General features: G+C 48.4%; 2 protein-coding genes across 8 annotated transcripts in view; one reads left to right on the forward strand and one right to left on the reverse strand.

The window, feature by feature from the left end:
• The window catches only part of SCO2 (synthesis of cytochrome C oxidase 2), a 61,079-nt gene extending 54,914 nt beyond the window's left edge, over positions 1-6,165 (reverse strand). The window contains exon 1 of one of the 3 annotated variants that reach the window (XM_085653754.1): positions 6,036-6,165. In XM_085653754.1, the coding sequence (XP_085509880.1) occupies positions 6,036-6,037 (2 nt within the window). In that variant the 5' untranslated portion in view covers positions 6,038-6,165. The remainder of the gene's footprint in view (positions 1-6,035) is intronic. The other 2 variants (XM_085653755.1, XM_085653756.1) reach the window with 2 other exon arrangements.
• A 383-nt stretch (positions 6,166-6,548) lies between these two features.
• Positions 6,549-22,606, forward strand: part of LOC146855822 (death-associated protein kinase dapk-1-like) — a 304,196-nt gene continuing 288,138 nt past the window's right edge. For 4 of the 5 annotated variants that reach the window (XM_085653757.1, XM_085653759.1, XM_085653760.1 and 1 more), the window contains exon 1: positions 6,549-6,676. The gene's annotated coding sequence lies outside the window, so the exon portion shown is untranslated. The remainder of the gene's footprint in view (positions 6,677-22,606) is intronic. The other variant, XM_085653758.1, reaches the window with a different exon arrangement.

Genomic DNA, 22,606 nt, shown 5'->3' on the forward strand with positions numbered 1-22,606 from the left:
ACTTTAATTGAAGTTACATTAGGAAAAATGCCTCAGCCACCTTGCAGCTCCCCAACCATCTACACAGTGAACCCTCAGCCAAATTCCAGATCTCTCACTTTCTGGTCCTAACATTCCAAGATATGACACTAACATCAGCAAAAGGGACACTATGCAAACTATCTTACCTTGCCATTGAGTCAAGCTCTCGAACATAATCAACATTTTGTCTAGATATACTATAACTCAAATCCCCCAAGATGTGAGCAGCGTTATCATCGCGTTCAGAAGGTTTGTAAAGCACCAAGCAGCGGATGACAGACAGAATGGGAGAGAATTGAACTAAAATCTCCTTTGACCTCAAATGAACTGAGGAAAATGACTGTGTTTGCGAAGAATTGGAACTAACAGATAGGAGTACTCCATGTCTACTTTCAACATCCAATCTATCGGTAGGAGGGAATTCCTACCATTTTAAATGCCTGTAACAAATGAAACCATTCAACACCTTACAATAGGAGGTGGTAAACTGTCCTCTGTCGCCACCTTCTGCTCTATAATCTCTTCTTGGAATATTAAAGTCTGGCTTAAACTTTGATCTCTTTTGGTGTTAAGAGCCGGTACTGGAAGCTGGCTTCGACAAAAAAGGGGTAAATACTCTCTTCAAATTTTGATGGGCCATGTTCAGTCAGGTAAGTTTGCACATAAGCAGTAATTTCTTAGAAAAACTTTTTCCCAAACAGATGACAGTCTGCAGCCAGTCTCAGCTCCTCATCAGCCATCTCCACCAGTTTGGGGTCAATTCACATCAGCAAAGTCTTTCTGCATTCCACCGACAAAGCTGAATTCACATTCCCTAGAAGGTGGATTGATCTCTGAATCTAACCCCTTGAAACTGGAAAATGTAGTTGTTCACTGGCTGCTGCAGTCCCCTCAGCCATTTCCATGGTCTGGTTCAAGGAACCCAGCAAATCTAGCAGCTTGTCTGGCAGATTCTAAAGGTCTTATTGATCCCCGTTTTAGTGTCCTTTTTTGGGGGGACAAATATGGCACCATTGGAGGATCAATGGAGTAGAGGACAACGTTTTAAGAAGAATAAGCTTATAGCATTCCGACATAAGCTTACTTACTTTGTCTTCCCCATCAAGCTATAAAACAAATAGTGTGGTGAATGGATCCCCTCTTTCATCTAGAATGCACCATCAAACTGGGATCAAACAATGGCTGGCCTAAGGCATTTACAATTCCCCTTCACTTATTGTGGCAGTATCGTCCAATGCTAGGGGCACCCCCAACTGAACCAGCTTTCAAGGAATCTCCGTGACCAAAGGGAACTAAAATGCCACCCTCTTGAGAATCCACTAGAATTGCACTCGCAGATTCTTTGCATATAAAAGTATCCTCAAGAAAACACACTAATCTTGCCTTCTACAGGAGAATATCTGCTGAGAAGGAAGATAATGCTGCCTCCATAGGCAGTAAACCTTAATCATGAGACGCCTCATAAATATGCTTATGTTTTTGTAAATGTTTATTTCCACCAGCCATAGGATGGGGAGAAGTCTCAGTCCTCTTTAAGTTAACTTGACTGTCTCTAGGACACGGTGGGAAAAAGGAAATAAGTTAGTCAAAAGAAGCATTAATCAAACTACAAAATCCCTGCTTCACTGATTTCATCAGAGCAGTCACTGTTGACTGAACAATATCAATGACACATACATGGGTGTCCTCTTTAGCGGACTCCTAATTAGAATCCCTAACCTTGTACCCAAAAGGGAGGGGGGCCCCAAAACGCTTTTTCACCTTGTTAATTTCCATAGGAAAATTTAGACACGGACACAGCCCGAACTGCTAAATGGAATTACACCAAATTTGGCAAAAAGGTAGCTCTTGGTCCAGAAAGCACTCTTTTTGTTAAATGGTGTAAATTCGTTCAGTAGATTCTGAGAAATTTAAAGATTTCTCAGATATACAACTGTGGCCGCGGTGGATCTGCGATTCCTGCAGATCTCGTGCCTGAGATCTGATTGGCTGCCAACACTTCAAACCAGGAAGTGTTGGTAGCCATCTTGTGACTATGTTGAGCCGAGTCACCAGAAAAAAAGATTTAGAAAAAAAAGGGGGCAGGTTAGAAACACCCTGAGCCCCTAGGACTTTTCAGGTGGTCCCGGAAGGACCCCCAGGTCCAAAAAAAGCATTTTTTCTTTTTCATTTTTGGCAAGAGTCGCGGTAGAGCCACGAATCCCACCGAAAATGTTTAAACAAAAACGAAGCACGTGCTTGCACACTTTGTTTAATTTTGGCCCCCTGTGGGTCAGGTCCCGGGGGCAATAAAAAATAGTTAGGGGGGCCCCACGTGGTCCCCCCCACTGCTTCGGGGACCGCCACTTCCCCGGAGCAACTGTATACTAAATTATATACTGGGGCCACGTAGCCCCCACAGCACTGGGGACCACCACCTCCCCGGCCTTAATATTTGTTGGAGGGGGTGCGCAGACCCTCTCGTGGAGCTGTCAGTGGCCCTGGGGACCACCACCCCCCAGGGCCGGCTCCAGCAATGTCCCAGGGTTCCCAACCCCGGAACATTGCAGTTTGCTAAGGCTTGGCAGGAGTGCTGCTCCCGCCAAGCCATAGCAAACTCTGCTCCGGTTCAAGGAAGCGAGAGCGATAAAAATGCTCTCGCTTCCATGAAGCGGAGCAGAATTGCTTTTGGACAGAGGGAGCTGCACTTTTGCAGCTCCCTTCGTCCAAATGCAATGCCAGCTCCCGCAAGAGGAAGGGAGCCGCAAGGGACCGCGGGGGCCTTTAGGCTCCCCCTGCGGTCCCCAACATGGTGGCTATGCCCCAGGGGATGGGGTCCCCGGGGCAATATTGGCCCGGGGAGTGGGGCCACACTGTAAGACCAGTTAGAATATGAGCCCTCCCTACTCCGCATGTAAGTGGTGCATTACCCTGTCGCTCAAGATTCCAAGTTGTCGACAAGCGAAGAGGATATACAAGTATAGTCGTGAGAATATGCTAATTACAAGATGTAGGGCATGCCAAAAGAATGGGGGGGGGGGCAGTCTGAGATGTAAAGAATTAAAAAATTCCATTAGTGCAGTGCAAAGTTGTTTGTAAATATATACTGCACAAGGCAACAACACGTTTTTGACATCCTACAGCAAAACACTTCTTAGGTGTGCACCTGGCACATCGACCAGAGGAAAGCAGAAGTGTGCATGCCACGCTAGTATGAAGAAACGTCTGAGCTAACTTGCACAATATTCAGACATATGCATCGGTCGGCCGGAGTTCCTCAAAATCTCGAACAGCCAATTCGTTCGAGGGTGGGCGATGAGCGAGACATTAGAGTTAGTTAATGCAGCTCAGTGCTTTTTGATATTGTGGGATATCGTCGTGATATACTGGAGCTCTGCATGCATGTTTTACCTCTGTAACAATATATAATTACCAATACACGCTGCAGTGTACCATCGGCACCACATGCATTCTCACTCGAGTTACAATAGGAGCACCGCACTGCGCCACTTCGATACTACACACATGGACCACGACCTCCGCCCACTTTACCGTCAAACAGCTGTGATATTACATACGGGGTAGCAGAGAGAGCGTGCTTTTGAGTGCACAGATGATAGACAGAGGGGAACAGAGTGTGTGAGCATGAGTGGGGCTAGAGAGACGGGGAGGGTTGTGGGTGTGTACCTTAAGAGAGAAAAACAAGACGAATGGAAACAAGCATTGGCCGCGCGGCTGTGAAACTGACACAGCCGCGCCGCCTGTGATCACGATCAAGCGCAGCAAGCGGCGGAGGAAAGAGAGATGGCTGCGCGATCGTGCACGCAAGCTTTAGGCCACCAAAAGCCTGTGGCAGCACTTTGATAACCCACAAACTAAATGTCTCGCAGAGCAGTGCATGCGCTGGCTCAGCGAGACCTAAAAACCTTAGAAATTCACTGAGAAAAAAAAAAAAAGGTTACAGAGACGTTATAATTAGGAATTAGCTTTTAAAAAAACCTTAGAAATCCACTGAAAAAAAACAAAGGTTACAGGGACGTTATAGTTAACTTAGGGTCAGATTTCACTCGTACAAAACCAGGGAAATTCAGCAGTTATAGTTAACTGAGCTAACTATAAAACTTACACCCCCGCAATGCACTGCTTATGACCTCACATATTACAACACTCATGACATGGTCAATGATATCACTGATGACATCTCAAATGATATCACTGATGACATCATACACAGAACCACACACACACCTACTCACACCCACATAAAACCTCTTGTACGCCCGCTCACACACCCGTACAACCACTGACCTACCCACTCACATCTATACCTGTACTCACACACCCACTCAGTCCTCCATAGAGCCACTCACACACCCACTTACACAACCATTCACTCACCCATACAGCCTGCCACATAACCACACTCACCCATACAGCTACTTACACATCCACTTATTTACCTACAAAGTCACCCACCCACTCAGTCAATCAGCCTCTCTAAACAGCCGATCACTCACCAATAAAAGTCCTCATACACTCACTCACACAACCACTTAGATAACCATTCACATATCCATACAAGCACTCACACATTCCAGTACTCACACATTCCAGTACTCACCCATACAGCCATTCACACAGACACTCACTGTCCAATACAGTCACTCACACACGAAGTCACGTCACGAAACACCTATTGAAACAGCCACTTACTCACCCATACACCCACTTACACACCCAGTCACTTACTCATACAGCCATTCAGATACACACTCATACAGTCACTACACGCCGACTTACCCACTGATAGAGCCACTAACACCGTCACTCACCTACACATCTACTTACACACTACTCACTCACTAATACAGCCACTCACACAGCATCTCACTCATTCGCACAGCTGCTTACACAAACACTTATACACCCATACAACCACTCACCCACCGAAACGCACAAGGATACATACAGTCACACAGCCACTCACTCACATGATATATATTAAAAGTAGTATCACTCATTAGTAGTACACTTACTACTTCAATTTTTGTAGTAGCTTAGTATATATGTTTAGCAATTATAAACTCTTAAAAAATACTTACACTCACTGGATGGTGTCATCAGTGATGTCATTTGAGATGTCATCATGTGATGTTACTGACCATGTCATGAGTGATGTAATATATGAAGTCATACGCAGGGCGTAAGTTATAGTTAGCTCAGCTAACTAACTATAACTTCTGCATTTCTCTGGTTTTGTATGAGTGAAATTTGACCCCAACTATAAAGGCCCTGTAACCTTTGGTTTTTAAGTGAAAAAAATAAACAAGTATATATATATATATATATATATATATATAAAGTTTTAACTTAGTATTTCGAAATAATACTGTTTCTTTAGAGTGATTGATTCATCGCCATTCTCCAATTTTCGTTGGTTGCAAGCCACATTTAATTTTGATTATCACCTTTATCCCAGAATTCAATTCCTTCATTTATAAACAACTTAGTTATTGATAATGGAAGGCCCTGATAAAAAGTGGCTTGCATAAGTTGCAATTTCCTGATGATAACATCAGTTGCAGCATCGCGTCATTGATGAACTGGAGTCCTCTGGCACTACTGCCAGCACACCTCGATCACGAGATGCAGAAATCTCTGGCCTTTAAGTACAGGAACCAACACATGTTCAGTGCCTCAGGCTCAGTCCGACCATACACCACATTCTTCTTATTCGAAGGCTGTAACTAGTGTTATCCTCACCCAATTCTAACAATGCATTTCAACCCGCAAGAACAGAATTCAACCAGCTTATTCCACAATTTCCCATTCACGTCTGAGACCAAAATTCACGTCTGCGTGTTCAATGACGGAACTCACACACATTCTCAAACTACACTTCAACCTTTCCTTTCCAGCAGCCATGCGACCGCACCACTGCGATAAATGCACCTCGGCTGCTCGCCAACACCCCTGCTATCCCAACTATGCACACTGCTCTTCCAAATTCTAGTAGTTACCACTTCTTCACTCACATTGTAGTAGACAGCCACCATAGGTCACTGACAGCTCTTGCTTCAGCATGAAGAAGTGGCTTAACTCGCGGAATCTGTGATTGACGTCAACAGATTCGAAACGCAGATCTAACCCACACACATCAGAAAAAGACCGGAACAAAAAGTCGGCCATAGTAGGAAGTATGCTAGTGAGGTCCGCGTCACCTTTTTTTGCAGACAATTATTACCACAACAGCCTTAAATAAAAGTGGTGGTTCAGAAATTGAGAAATACATATTTTCTTCTCAAGATATGTCCGTAGAAGAAAAAAGACGCACCGTAACAGAAGGTTAGAATTTACGAACAAAATATTAAGAATTTGGCAGGTTATCAATCTATATGGAATGCGTCTTTTAAAATGCCTTTCTTGTCCTTAGTTGTACGGTGGCTATCTAAGGAATACCGAATTCAAATATTCCAACTCTGCCATTGTGCAACTTCATTTTTGTTCATTTCCTGAAGTCCGTTTTTTATGTCTTTGCCGGTGGCCTTGGCGAATCTGCTACTCTAAGAGCGCCATCTGTTTGCCTTCTAGTGCCAAGTTCTTGCCGGGAGTGACGTGAAGGCCAGGCAACCTGAATTCCCAAGACTTCCGCGGTAAATCGCGAACTGGAAAGACGGTAAGAGTAGTGAGTTTGGGAACAGGTTGGTGAAATGTAAAATTTCGGATCTACTCAGTTTCGCTTCTATTAAATATATGGAGGGGTATTATGCATCGTCTGTCTTCACTTTATTCACTCAGCAGCAGTTCTGAAGTTCATCTCTCTAAATTACATTTCCCAAGAACAGGAAAATAAATTTAAAAACAAAAACCCTTTCACAACAGTATAGTAACTTCAACATATTTACCCAGTCCGTCAACTTAGGTTATATAGGATGGGGATAATCCTCGCCTCTATGTCTTTAATAGAATTGAAACTTTCCTTCCTGTGTAGCTAGTAAATGTTATATTCCATGTCAGGTGTCAGAGACGAGGATTATGCATGTTGTAATGCAATGCCACAATTGAAAATTGTCTTAAAAATAAATCTGACAATCCATTGCTGCATTCACTTCTTCCAGACTTCACCCTGATGCTGGACCCACAGATGCAGATATCTCCTGGATAAAAGAGCTTCATTTTGAGATGTTTGCTCATCCGGAGAAGGGATGGGAAGAAATTTCCCAGGAAGATTTCCTCATTGCCATCTAAAGGCTGGCGTTCCCTCACCACCATATCTCCTGAGCCTTAATACAGCAAGTTGCACAGTTTACATTCCCCTGCAAGTTCCAGATAAGAGGATGACCACTTATTGTTCTTTTCCTTTGAATATGGCCAAAGCCATGACATCAGACAATAATTTGCGAAATTCAAGCATAACAACAATGGAGCCTGTAGGCAAAACCTAACTGTATAGAAATTCATCATCCTGCCAGGACAGATTTGTACAATGTTTCAAATGTGCTATCTCTAGGATAACTCCTAAACAGTACCAACTTGAAAATCAATAAAGATCCATAAAAATAATCCTCCTAGGACAGAAGGTTTTGTCAACAATTGCACCCCAAAGGTTGGAAAGCACTATTCTGGCGGCCTAGACAGTCGGACCCCCCTCAACATCTGGCAGCCCAGGGATGCTTTCCCACTTGTACTTCATTCACAACAATTACCTGTACCTGCACAGATCACTCCTCTAAATGTGTACTTTTCCGGGCTGAGCTAGCTTCCCGGGCACACACACAGACAGTTTTTGAGCTGCTGTAGGCTGACTGGTCTGGCGTCCGTCTTATTGCAGCAGCACCTGACTACTTCACAGGTCTTTAAAAGACTATTTACTTGTTAACGAGTGTAGGAAGGTGGAATCTGACTGCATGGTTGCCCCCACTTTTTTCCTGGTGTTTTGCTGGTTTTCGACTTAGTTTGGCTGGGATCCTGCTATTCAGGACCCCAGCCTATCTGCTCTCCCCTTTAAATTGATTACCAGTACTTTAGGTACACTCCAGATTGGATTCTGGGGTACCCTTATAAGTCCCTAATATATGGTATACTATGTACCCAGGGCATAGGTACCCCAGAGGCCTACCAGGGGCTGCAGCATGTATTATGCCACCCCTGGGAAGCCTTCCAAAATGACACCACAGGTCTGCTACTGCAGCCTGGGTAAGGTGGTGCATGCACCCCTTACTGAGATATAGGTTCACTATATCTCTCCATATCACTGCACATGTAAATCTATCAGTCACCCCTATTGCAGGCCTTACCAATCCTGAAGGCAGGGTGCTGGGTTTCATGTGAGAGGATGCCCATGCATGAGTAGAGCCCCTCTACAGCTTTCGGAACCTTTATTCCGGGGTTGTTTGTGATGCAGCCAAACCATATACTCTTAAAAGTGCATTATAGCCAAACGGTAAATGCTAACTTTGGAATGGCTGTATGGAAACATGTTGTGGCTGGTGCCAAACCCCTTGGAATCATACCCCCACACCAGTAACTGGTGTGGGAGTATGATCCCACCCTTCTTCTTTTTTTTTTTTTTTTTTTAATTTTTAACAAACCTTTATTGACATCATAACGATCTGACACCGCTGGGTGCCTACATCCCAACGGGCCGGCACTTCGGCGCACAACAGTCTCTACTGAGGACAATGGGGAAGCAAACACAGCAAGCCGCCTACAACCTCTAAGGGCCGGCCGCGTCAGGTGGGCAAGCATATCGGGTAATAATCAACTCGGGTTCGTAAACAAGTGCCCCCCCTAAACATCAACTTCAATAAGTCACATCAGCGTCGCCGTCCTTTGCCCTCGTTACCAAAGCACTGTCCATCCAGTCTCTACTCATCATTCTCCCCTGCATTTCTGTTACCCCGCAATTCCTTCCACAACCCTGCACCATAATAAAATGCTCACTGCCCCTCCATGCCTGGGAGATGCCCTTCGCCCCCCCCTCGCCCCTCATCCCTTCCCTCGGTCTCCCCTCTGCCGGAATCAAGGTCAGGGTCCCCAGTGTTGTTGTGTGTCAGAAGATAAGTTTGAAGAGGGGCCCAGGTATCCCGCGGGCGTGAGGTGGGCGGCATAAGTTCAGCAAATTTGAAATTTGTGTAACTGGTCCTGGCAATATGTGAGATCGTTTATCCAATCCTTAAATTTGGGAGCACGACCCCGCCCCCATTGACAGGCTATTCGTCGCTTCGCCAACAGAAGGGCCATGGAAACATATCTCCGTATCCTAAGTGGGACGTGTTCCGTGTACCCCAGGAGCACAGTGAGGGGATCGTCGGGCACATGCGCCCCAGACATCTCGTCAAGCGCCTGCAGTACCTCCCTCCAGTAGTCTCGAATCAGCGGGCAGTCCCAAGCTAATTGTCCGAAGCCAGCCTCCCCGCCCTGCATCGATCACTGCGGTCGTTATCTCGCAATTGCAACCGGTGTAGCCTATCCGGCGTGTAGTATAGGCGGTGAACATATTTATAATGTATGAGGCGTAATCTGCTATTGGCCGATATGGCGCCCGTTTGTCGGCAGCAATAGGACCATTGTTCCTTCGTGATGGAAGTTCCCAATTCCGCCTCCCATTCCCCTTTGGCTGGGGCCGGAGTCCTCTCCCACTCCTCTTGGGTTGACCCATATTATCGTGACACTACATGTTCCGGGGGATTGTGTTGTAGACGGGCATGTAAGGGAATCATAATGGGGGGTTCCAACGGGAAGCACTGAGTAAGCGATCGTGTGTCCTGCCTAAGCCTCACATAGTAGAACCGCTCCAAAGGAGTGGGATTCAGGGTACCAAAGAAGTCCTCACTACTTTTAAACTTGCCATTCACATACAATTGGCCCCAAGACAGGACAGTTACCGCAACATGCGGCGGCATTCCCCTTCTGTCGTGACTGGTAGGTCATGCCTCCCCTGTAATGGCGCTAACGGCGAGTAAAGAATAGGGCATTTAAGTCTGTGCGCCAGTTCGCGCCATGCACTGGTGGTGCATTGTACGGTTGTAGATGCTAGATGTCTAGGGACTGCGGTGGTGCTCAGATATGCTGTACAAGGCGTAGGGCCCATGTAACCATCCTCCATGCCAGATGCGGCATGTATGGGGGAGGGTGCATACAGTAAGCCGCATAGTGCGCCTGAGCACCTAGGAAGTATAATTCCATATCTGGAACCTCGAGTCCCCCAGCCTCAAACGACCGAGTGAGAACGTCCCATGCCAGTCTGGGTTGCCTTCCACCCCACGTCAATCGAATCAACTGAGCTTTGATACTGTTAAAAAAGTGCCGGCTAGGAGCATACAGGATGTTAGTAAAAAGGTAAAGTAGCTTAGGCAATAGTACCATCTTAATCAACGATACTCTAGCGGCCATGGAAAGAGGCATTTCGATCCATCTAGAGATCTTATCCGTAATAAGATCGATTGCACATCCGTAATTGGAGCGCATCAGTTCGTCCCGACTTCGAGATACTCGAATGCCAAGATAAGTGACTGTATCGGAACACCATGTAAGAGGGAAATATGGAGCGAACTCCAGTGTGGCATCAGTAAGTGGGAATATTTGAGATTTCCCCCAATTCACAGGTATCCCAGATAATTGACCAAACAGGTTGAGCAATCGGAGAATAGGATTAAGGCTAACCACCGGGTCCCGCAGATATAGTGTCAGATCATCAGCGTAGAGGGATATCAGAATCTGCCTCTCCGGGTAGATCAATGCATACTCCCGGAAATGTTGCCGGACTTTAGCCGCCAGGGGCTCGATGGCGAGAGCGAAAAGCAGGGGCGACAGGGGGCATCCCTGCCGGGTGCACCGTGTGATCGCAAAAGGAGCCAATTGAACACCATTGACCAGCACACTAGCTCGTATCCCGGAATATAATAACTTGATCCATGCCAGGAAAGGTGCAGGAAATCCCATACGTTGTAAAACAAAGGCGAGGTAGTCCCATTCCAGGGAGTCAAACGCCTTAGTGGCATCGAGAAATATAGCCGCCGCGTTAAGATTAGGGTCTATATCGTGGAGGAGTGCAAATAGTGTACACAAGTTATGGGACGTGCCTCTAGTGGGCACAAAGCCCGATTGATCAGGGAGTACCAATGCTGTCATAAGAGCACTGATCCTATTAGCGATCAATTTGGCTAAAATTTTTGCGTCCACGTTTATTAAGGATAGAGCCCTGTATGAATCCCAGTAGGAAGAGGGTTTCCCCGGTTTAGGTAGGGATATAATACGCGCCTCTCTCATTGAAGGAGGGAGTATACCAGTCTCCCGAGCTTCCTCATATACATGGCGCAACACCGGTATAAGTAGGCGATGGAAAGTTTTATAAAATTCGGCCGGTAAGCCATCCGGACCTGGCGCTATTCCGGATTGCAACTGCATTATAGCCGATATAATGTCTTCATCCTCGTGGTGTCTCAACAGAAAGTCCCTCTGCCCGTCCCCCAACCAGGCGATCGCCGTATCCTCAAAAAAGGGAGAGCAGTCCACCGGGTGATCTCTCCGCGTCTGATATAGACCTCTATAGAACCTTCGGAACGTCTCCACAATCTCAGTAGTATTGCTATGCCTATGACCGTCCTCATCCTCCACCTCAAGTACTACATTTGCAAACTGCGGAGGTCGAATCAAGGACGCCAGCGTTTTTCCAGGCCTATCCCCCTCTCCGTAATGCCGCGCTCTAAAGTATTTCCCTTTGTATTTGCATTCGCGTTCAGCTGTCTCGTGGTAGTCAGTAAGCACCTCGCGCAGTTTAGCTTGCAATTCCGGTGTGGGGCTACGTTGCAAATCCTCCTCAATACGTTTAAGTTCCGTCTCCAGTCTACGCAGAGTAGATCGGATGTCTCTCAATACTCCCCCACTCTTTGCAATACACAAGCCTCGTATGGTCACTTTGAAAGCTTCCCACACAGTGGAGTACTGTGTCATCGACTCCTCATATCGAGGGAAGAAATCCGTGATCTCCTGTTCGAGTTCCTGCTTGAAGACTGGGTCTAATAAAGAGAGGGGAATAAAACGCCAGAGTAGAAAAGGAGATTATACATGCAGGGGGGCTATAGCAACCAGTACCGGGGAATGGTCCGAGTATGTCCGAGGAAGGTGAGAGGTGTGCGTCACCCAGTAGGCCACCCCCTTGGTAATGAGCCAAGCATCAATTCTGGACCATGACGCCCGGGCCGTAGTGTAGCAAGTACCCTCCCGTCGCGATGGGTGTGAATGACGCCATACATCGAGCAACTCATAGTCAGCCATTATCATCTGTAGGGTGGCCTGGGACTGAGAATAGTGATGGGGTTGCGGGTGTGACCGGTCCTGTGGGGGATTGACTGTGACATTAAAATCCCCCCCCCCCTAGTAGGTGTGTAGAACCGATTTCTAGAATTTTTCCCCATAGCACGCAGAAAAATTCTGGCTCGTCCGAGTTTGGCCCATAGCAAGAAACAAATGTAATGGAGTAGGCGGCAAGTCTCCCCCAGAGAATGGAGTATCGGCCCTGCTTGTCCGTGACAGACCCTATCAGGGTATATGGAAGGGACTTCTTCACTAGAATACATGTGCCGCGAGCATAGGAGGAATAGGAGGAAAAGCATGTATATCTGGCCCATCGCGCGGCAAATGTGGAAGGGGTGGCAGGGTTAAAGTGCGTCTCCTGCAGCATAGCACAATGTACATCATGGCGGTCTAAATAAGATAATGTGTGTCTGCGCTTGCGAGGTTCCCCCAGTCCTCGGACATTCCAGGTAAGGAAACGAAATGCGGTGGGTCGAGTGTGGTCAGTCATTGCATCGGCTGGGGTAATACTCATTCAAGCGGTGGACTATCGCAGACCGGTAGACAGAGCTTGGCATTAAATTGGCAAATAAGGCAAAGGCATGTTTCATGTCACTCATTCGTTCTTTTCTCGTATGATAAAACACAACATCCCCCCCCCCCCCCTCCCACATCAGCAGTCCAATCCTGCCGTGGTAATGTTCCCTCCCCCCTCCCGCCATTCCCCCAATGTCATGGTCCCACCAAGGGAGAATGACTCACCCTGAAACAAAACTTGCAATATAACACCCCCAACCAGACTGAGAAGGGTTCACCTGCGAGGTGGAGTCCAGAGGGCGTCCAGGGTTCTTCCTCGCCATAGCGAGGGTGTTCGGGCGATCAAATGGAGGATCATCTCGTTGCGATTCCCAGTGTGTCCAACTAGCTCACAGCCAGCATCCCCCACAGCAGCCCAAGGGCCGGGTGCAGCACTCAGCACTGCCTCCGTCAGTCAGAGGGGCGAGGGGGCGACCCCCTCCCCGCCCCAGCGCACCAGGAGCACCGGAGTCACTGTGGGAATGCCTAAGTTCTTGTGCACAGAGGACGGCTTCTAGTCTCCCCTCCCCACCCCAGTCCCCTCGTCCCACTCCAGTGTTCAGACATCTCTATACCAGCAGTGCCTCTATTTCAATAGCCGCGTGGCAGGTTTGCTTTGTGAAATGCTCTTTGAAGCGATATCCAATTATTCGACGTCTGAAGTGTTGCCACCCACGCCGGGGCGGGGAGGCGTGGATGACCGACCCATCTCCGGCCTCGGTAAGGATTTAAGAAAGTCCTGCGCCAGTTGAGGGGCATTAAAGAAGTGCTGCTTACATTGATAGGACACTTTGAGTCGAGCTGTGTGAGAAAGTGCCATCTTTCTTGCATGGTATGCCCCCACTTTTTGCTAAATTGCTGAATGTACTTCGATTGAGTGTACCCTGGGTTCCTGCCAATCAGGTGCCCAGGGCCTATGTTCCTTCCTTAAACCACACAAACTCCAAATTGGCAAACCCTAGCCACTTGTCAGCCCCTAGTAAATGGTACCCTAGGTACCCAGGGCCTTGTGACCAGGGAAGGCCTCTAAGGGCTGCAGCACTCATTGTGCCACCCTCAGAGGCCCTGTACCCTCACACACACACACTGCCCTTGCAGGCTGAGTGTCTGGGTGCAGGACAAAACAAAGAGTCGACATGGCACACATCACTGTGTACCATGCCCATCACCTACACTGCCAAGGCATATGCCAGCCACCCCTCTAGCTGGGTGCATTACGCCTATGGTGTGGGCACAGGAGCAGGAGCCCTGTGCCCCTACAGTACCCGGGTCCATTCCTGGGCACTGTAAGTGCAGTGCTGTCATTTAAGGATACATGGTGCTGAGAGCTTGTCAAACACGAGCTCCACAGCACCATACTGGCAACACTGAAGCCTGGGAAGTTTGGTATCAAACTTCTCAGCACATTGAACCCACACTGATGCCAGTGTGGGATTTAATGTACTAAACACCCCAGAGGGCATCTTAGAAGATGCCCCCTTACAGCTAACTTGCAATCCACGTCTGCTCTGAGGCTGCCCAGGCTGCCACACAGCAGACATGTTGCTGGACCCCTGGGTGGGAGAGCCCCTGCTCTCCCGGGCCTGCAACAATGCACATCCTGGGTGAGGTGAGAAATCTCCTCCCCCAGGATGAGCAAAGGGAAGCTTCAAAGGCATGCCGCCAGTTGGAGTTTCCCCAGGCCACTGCAACCCCCCACTCTGGCGGGAAGCTTGGCCGGAAACCCCATACAAGGACAGGGGATGTGCCAGCCTGCCCACCCCACCCCTCAGGTGGGGGAGGCGAGGTGAAGCACATCTCCGGGCTCTCGCCATCTTGAAGATGGGAGGCCCTACCCTATCAGGATTAGGCTACTACCCCCCCTCCCACAGGAGAGAGGCAGGATAGGGGGTGTACCCACCCCAGGACAAGGACCCATTGGTCCCTGGCCTTCACCTACCTGTAACGCCCCTAAATCTAGTATTTAGGGGCCCCCTGAACCTTCCTTCCCCAGATTCCAGATAGAAAAACGACAAGAAGAGCAAGAAGAACAAAGACCTGCCCTGCAGCTGCTAAAAAGAGAAGAAGACACCAACTGCTTTGGCCCCAGCCCTACCGGCCTGTCGACTCTCGAACCTGCACCAGCGCGGCATCCCACGTGGCCAGCAACCTCACCAACCCCGGAGGACCTGGCTACCCTTTAGCTCTAAGCCCCTGGGACTCCCACGAGTAGAGGCTCTACTCAAGAAACCTACTTGCTATCCCTGGCACCAGCCCGGGACCGCGGACCCAACACACTCTGCACCAGCCAAGCCTGGCCAGTGCCGGAGTGGACAAAGACCCTGAGGACGACCCCACGGCGACTGTGACCCCGAGTCCGGCACCCAAGGACCCCCCTCGACATCCCGGAAGAAGCCTGCAGCCTCAGAACCAAGTGCCACCCCAGCCGCGATCAACCAGAGGGTAAGATTCCCGACGTCAAAAGGCACCCCTGCACCCGGCGCCCTGCGACCCCCTGTGCCCAATCCCGGGGTACCCACCTAACCTACAACTACCCAACTTACCTCTCGAAGTGGTGGTGGCACCTGAAACATCCTCGTCCCCGAGCCTGCAGCCTCTTTCCAAACCGGAACATTCCCATTGATTTCCATTGAGCGCCCTAAGGCTCAAAAGCACCCTGCACCCAGCCGCCCGAGTGGCCCTGGCAGTGCCCTCTCTACTCTAACCTACTTCCCCACTTGCCCTGAGTAAGTGACCAGGAGCCCAGCTCCCAAAGCCGCGTGGCTTGCCAGACAGCAGCCACCAACCAAGGCCCCCCTATCCCTCATAGGATAACATTGGGCCCAACTCTCTCTGCACCCGGCCGTCCTGAAACCGCTGAGGGTGAACCAACTGTGCTTACCTGACACTGGGGGACCCCTGAGTCCATGCCCGGAATTTCAACATTACCAGTCGAGTACTTACCCTTAAACCGCTAACTTCATTTTCCTCATAGGGTAACATTGACTGGCTTTTTCTTCAAAAATCTTCTAAGTGTGAACTTTTCAAAACTGCAAAAATTCACCAAAAATCAGCCAAGTGACAAAAACGAATTTACTCACCTGCTCCTAGGTGAGCTCCCAGTGCTGGATCTTGGTGCCCAGCCCTGACTCTGAAAAGTGTTCACAACTATACTTACTTCTAACTCATTTTTCTCCCATAGGAAACCATTGTCTGCTTTTCTGTGAAATTTCTTCTAAGTGTCTACTTTTGCAAATTTGAAATATTCTTTTAAAATCGTACCATTTCTGCAAACGAAATTACTTACCTGCTTTTGATAAGGACCCCAGTCCTGGGTCTAGGCACCCAGTCCTGGATTACTAAAGTAACGATAAAGTACTCTACCTGCAATTTGAATTCTTGCCATAGAGATCCATTGAATGTTTTCTGTGAAATATTTTCTAAGTGCTAACTTTTGAAATAGCTAAATATTATCTAAAAATCCTTACAGTTATTAAGTCGACTTTCCTCACTTGATTCTGAATACTGACCCCAGGCTGGTTCTAGGATCCAGACCTGGAATTCCAAAAGTAATCTGAAAAGTAATTTATTACAAATAACCTGAATTTACCATTGAGCTCAATGCATTGTTATGTTTAGGAAATAGGATTGTTTATTGCAACCAACTGTGACTGTTTTACAAATTTATTGCTTGAAACAAAAGTATTTATATTCAACCTCTCATTCTGAGAAAGTATATTTTTATCCCCTTGTGGTTCTAAAAATAAAACAAGCATATATTTTATATATACAAATCATTGGCCTAGAGTTCAGTTATTGAGTGTGTGAAACCATTTGCTGACTGAGTGTGTACAATAAATGCTTTACACTGTCCTCTGGTACTGCCTTACTGCTCGACCAAGCTACCACTTTTGAGAGTAAGGTCATACCTAACTTTGACCTCTATCAGCCTCTGGGGGACTGTGGACTCTGTACACCCTGTACCTATTAGGGAACAGTATATACAGAGCCACTTTCTCACATTGGTGGATCAGCGGTGGGATACAAACTTGCATTTGTTGGACTACTTGGTTACCATCTGATCACACGACAGAACTCTTAAAAATTGCCTTTAGAATTCTGATTGGTTTTTCCAAAATTACTAAAAGTCTTGCTAGGGCCTTGCTTAAGTCCCATTAGAATTTTAGAAAAATAAAAGTCACTATAGTCAGGGTAGAGGGTTAGAACTGTCAGGTTAGAATGTCTCAAACAAACCCAGCTATTAGTGATAATAATAACATGGACCTGGTGGAGGAGCTCGACCTCACACCTTACTTACACTTGTCTTTCAAGGAATTGAGGTCCTTATGTAAACTCAAAAATTTACAAATGGGTCAGCATCCATCCAAACAAGGGCTCCAGGAGCTCCTGGCTGAGTATGCTAAAGACCACCCATCTGAACATGGTGATGGCCAGTCAGATGAGGAAAGGGAAACAGGGGAGGAGGACAGCAACCTCCCCATACTATTCCCTAGGGAGGAGATGGCACCCATACCCTCCAACTCAAGACATAGCATCTGGGCACCTAGAGACCACACAGGTGGCTCTGGTCCCAGAGACAACACTGGGGGACCCCCCAGTGAAGAGGACAGCCTTGTGAGGCTGGCCAAAAGAATAGATCTAGAGTCCAGGCTGCTGGCTCTAGAAAAGGAAAGGAGAGAGATGGGTTTAGCACCCATCAATGGTGGCAGCAATAATAAAAACAAGGATAGGGAGGAAACTTCTGACCTTAAAATCCCCAAAGGGATTGTCCCTAAATTTGAGGAAGGTGATGATATCACCAAATGGTTCACAGCCTTTGAGAGGGCTTGTGATATCAGGAAAGTAAAGAAACCTCTCTGGGGGGCACTCCTGTGGGAACTGTTCTCTGGTAACTGCAGGGACAGGCTTCTGACCCTCTCTGGGCCAGAAGCAGGATCCTATGACCTCATGAAGAAAGCTCTGATTGAGGGATTTGGATTCACCACTGAGGAGTATAGAATTAGGTTCAGGGGGGCTCACAAAACCCAGACCCAGTCCTGGATTGATTTTGTAGATTTCTCAGTGAAGACACTGGATGGTTGGTTAGCTGGACATGGTGTGCAGGATTTTACTGGATTGTACAATTTATTCATGAAGGAACATATTTTGAGTAACTGCACAAATGAAAAGTTGCATCAGCATTTGGTAGACCTAGGTCTAATTTCTCCCCAAGAATTGGGAAAGAAGGCGGACCACTGGGTCAAGACTAGGGTGACCAAGACAACCACTGGGGGTGACCAAAAGAAGGTGGTCACAAAACCTCCCCAGGGGAAAGGTGGTGAGAATCCCCAAGATAAAAAGTCTGAGTCTTCCAAAGGGCCCCAAAAACCTGTTCAGGTGGGTGGGACCCAAACTACTCCCTATGTGCCCCAACCATATAGGGGGAAGAACTTTGATCCCTTAAAGGCCTTTTGTAATACCTGTAAGAAGCAGGGACACCTAACTGTATCTTGCCCCCAAAACAAAGCCCCTAAGGCACCCAGTACAGCCACTCCTGGGGCAGCAAGTATACAAATGGGATCAGAGGTGTACCCTGAGCAAATCTGGGAACACACTGAAGCAAGTTTAGTCTCCTTGGGAGAAGTGGAGTTTGCCACTGTGGCTGTGTGGCCCCCCAACTTGAAGAAATACTTACAGTACCCCTGGGTGAATGGAACTAGGGTAGAAGCTCTGAGGGATACAGGTGCCAGTGTCACTATGGTGAAAGACACACTGGTTTCCCCTGAGCAATACTTGATTGGGAAGTCTTACCCAGTCACCAACGCTGACAGTGTCACCACTAGTCATCCCATGGCCATGGTAACATTAGGCTGGGGGGGGGTTACTGGCCTGAAACAGGTAGTGGTCTCTCCAAAGTTGCCAGCTGCATGTCTGCTTGGAAATGATCTGGAAACCTCAGCCTGGGCTGAGGTTGAGTTAAAGGCCCATGCAGCCATGCTGGGCATCCCTGAATTGGTGTGTGTGCAAACCAGAGCACAGAGCAAGAGGAAGGGTGAAAAAGTAGGTTTGGAGCCTGGAATAATGGCCCAACCAACCAAGAGGAAGGACAAGAAGACTGGGGGACCAGCTTCTGTACAGCCCAACACTCAGAACCCCTCTCCCCCTGGAGAGGATGTAGATACCTCTGAGGGAACTGAGTCCATGGAGCTTGACCCTTACCAGGTTGAACTCTTGGGCCCAGGGGGACCCTCTAGGGAAGAGCTGTGCCAGGGTCAGCGAGACTGTCCCACTCTTGAAAGCCTGAGACAACAAGCTGCTTCAGAAGCCAGGGGAGATGTCAGTGGTACCCACAGAGCTTATTGGGAAGAGGGATTACTGTATGCTGAGGCAAGAGACCCCACTCCTGGAGCCACCAGGAGGGTGGTAGTGCCACAGAAGTACAGGGAGTTCCTCCTAACTTTGGCTCATGACATCCCCCTAGCTGGACATCTGGGGCAATCCAAAACTTGGGAAAGGTTAGTGAGTCACTTTTACTGGCCCCAGATGCACCAAAAGGTGAAGGAGTTTGTCAGCTCCTGTGTTACCTGTCAGGCCAGTGGCAAGACAGGTGGCCACCCAAAGGCCCCCCTCATTCCACTACCAGTGGTGGGGGTCCCCTTTGAAAGGGTAGGCGTGGACATTGTGGGTCCACTCGAACCTCCCACAGCCTCAGGGAACAAATTCATTCTAGTAGTAGTGGATCATGCTACTAGGTACCCTGAAGCAATTCCACTTAGGACTACTACAGCTCCTGCAGTAGCCAAGGCCCTCCTGGGTGTCTTCACCAGGGTGGGTTTTCCTAAGGAGGTGGTTTCAGACAGAGGTTCCAACTTCATGTCTGCTTACCTAACACACATGTGGAAAGAGTGTGGAGTGCAGTACAAGTTTACTACACCCTACCACCCACAAACCAATGGCCTTGTTGAGAGGTTCAACAAGACATTGAAAGGTATGATCATGGGACTCCCTGAGAAACTCAAAAGGAGGTGGGATGTCCTATTACCATGCTTGCTTTTCGCCTACAGGGAAGTGCCACAGAAGGGAGTAGGTTTCTCACCCTTTGAACTTCTGTTTGGTCATCCTGTAAGGGGACCACTGTGTCTTGTAAAGGAGGGCTGGGAGAGGCCTCTTCAAGAACCCAAACAGGACATAGTGGACTATGTGCTTGGCCTAAGGTCCAGAATGGCTGAGTATATGGAAAAAGCATCCAAGAACCTTGAGGCCAGCCAGGAGCTCCAGAAGCACTGGTATGACCAAAAAGCTGCACTGGTTGAATTTCAACCAGGGCAACAGGTGTGGGTTTTGGAGCCAGTGGCACCAAGGGCTCTCCAAGACAAATGGAGTGGCCCTTACCCTATCCTAGAGAGAAAGAGTGAGGTCACCTATCTAGTTGACCTGGGCACTAGCAGGACACCCAAAAGGGTCATCCATGTGAACCGCCTTAAACTCTACAATGATAGGGCTGACATCACCATGCTGATGGTGACTGATGAAGAACAGGAAGCAGAGAGTGAGCCACTCCCTGACCTCCTATCCTACAGCCCAAAAGATGGGTCAGTAGATGGTGTGATTTTCTCAGACACCCTCTCTGCCCAACAGCAGACTGACTGCAAGCAAGTCTTGCAACAATATGCTAGCCTCTTTTCCCTGACCCCTGGTCTGACAAGCTGGTGTACCCATGATGTGGACACTGGTGACAGTGCACCTGTCAAGAACAAAATCTATCGACAGTCAGATCAAGTCAAGGAAAGCATCAAAGCTGAGGTCAGCAAGATGCTGGAGTTAGGGGTCATTGAGCCTTCAGAGAGCCCCTGGGCTAGCCCAGTGGTTCTGGTCCCCAAACCTCATCAACAGGGTGAAAAGAGAGAGATGAGGTTCTGTGTGGACTATAGAGGGCTCAACTCTGTCACCAAGACAGATGCTCACCCTATCCCAAGAGCAGATGAACTGATAGACAAATTGGGGGCTGCCAAATTTCTCAGTACCTTTGACTTAACTGCAGGGTACTGGCAGATTGGCATGGCCCCAGGAGCAAAAGAAAAGACAGCATTCTCCACCCCTGATGGGCATTATCAGTTTACTGTGATGCCCTTTGGGTTAAAGAATGCCCCTGCCACCTTCCAGAGGTTGGTGAACCATGTCCTGGCTGGGTTGGAGTCCTTTAGTGCAGCTTATCTTGATGATATTGCTGTCTTTAGCTCCACCTGGCAGGATCACCTGATCCACCTTGGGAAGGTTTTAGAGGCTCTGCAGAGTGCAGGTCTCACTATCAAGGCATCCAAATGCCAGATAGGGCAGGGCACTGTGGTGTACTTGGGCCACCTTGTAGGTGGAGGCCAGGTACAGCCCTTACAACCCAAAATCCAGGCCATCATGGACTGGATAGCTCCAACAACCCAGACCCAAGTCAGGGCATTCCTTGGCTTGACTGGGTACTACAGGAGGTTTGTGAAGGGGTATGGGTCCATTGTGACCCCCCTCACAGAACTCACCTCCAAGAAAATGCCCAAGAAAGTTAACTGGACAGTTAGTTGTCAAAAGGCTTTTGACACCCTAAAAGAAGCAATGTGCTCAGCACCAATTCTAAAAGCTCCAGATTATGCCAAGCAGTTCATAGTGCAGACTGATGCCTCTGAGCTAGGGATAGGAGCGGTCCTATCCCAGACCAATGATGAAGGCCAAGACCAACCTGTTGCTTTTATAAGCAGAAGACTACTCCCTAGAGAGCAGCGTTGGAGTGCCATTGAGAGGGAGGCCTTTGCTGTGGTTTGGTCCCTGAAAAAGCTGAGGCCATACTTGTTTGGCACTCACTTCCTAGTTCAAACTGACCACAGACCTCTCAGATGGCTAATGCAGATGAAAGGGGAAAATCCAAAACTACTGAGGTGGTCCATCTCCCTACAGGGAATGGACTTTGAAGTGGAACACAGACCAGGGACTGCCCATGCCAATGCAGACGGACTTTCCAGGTTCTTCCACTTAGACAATGAAGACTCCATAGGACAAGGTTAGTCTCATCACCTTTCGTTTGGGGGGGGGTTGTGTGAGAAAGTGCCATCTTTCTTGCATGGTATGCCCCCACTTTTTGCTAAATTGCTGAATGTACTTCGATTGAGTGTACCCTGGGTTCCTGCCAATCAGGTGCCCAGGGCCTATGTTCCTTCCTTAAACCACACAAACTCCAAATTGGCAAACCCTAGCCACTTGTCAGCCCCTAGTAAATGGTACCCTAGGTACCCAGGGCCTTGTGACCAGGGAAGGCCTCTAAGGGCTGCAGCACTCATTGTGCCACCCTCAGAGGCCCTGTACCCTCACACACACACACTGCCCTTGCAGGCTGAGTGTCTGGGTGCAGGACAAAACAAAGAGTCGACATGGCACACATCACTGTGTACCATGCCCATCACCTACACTGCCAAGGCATATGCCAGCCACCCCTCTAGCTGGGTGCATTACGCCTATGGTGTGGGCACAGGAGCAGGAGCCCTGTGCCCCTACAGTACCCGGGTCCATTCCTGGGCACTGTAAGTGCAGTGCTGTCATTTAAGGATACATGGTGCTGAGAGCTTGTCAAACACGAGCTCCACAGCACCATACTGGCAACACTGAAGCCTGGGAAGTTTGGTATCAAACTTCTCAGCACATTGAACCCACACTGATGCCAGTGTGGGATTTAATGTACTAAACACCCCAGAGGGCATCTTAGAAGATGCCC

This window comes from Triturus cristatus, chromosome 4_1 (genome assembly GCF_964204655.1).
Source record: "Triturus cristatus chromosome 4_1, aTriCri1.1, whole genome shotgun sequence".
Taxonomy (NCBI): Eukaryota; Metazoa; Chordata; class Amphibia; order Caudata; family Salamandridae; genus Triturus; species Triturus cristatus.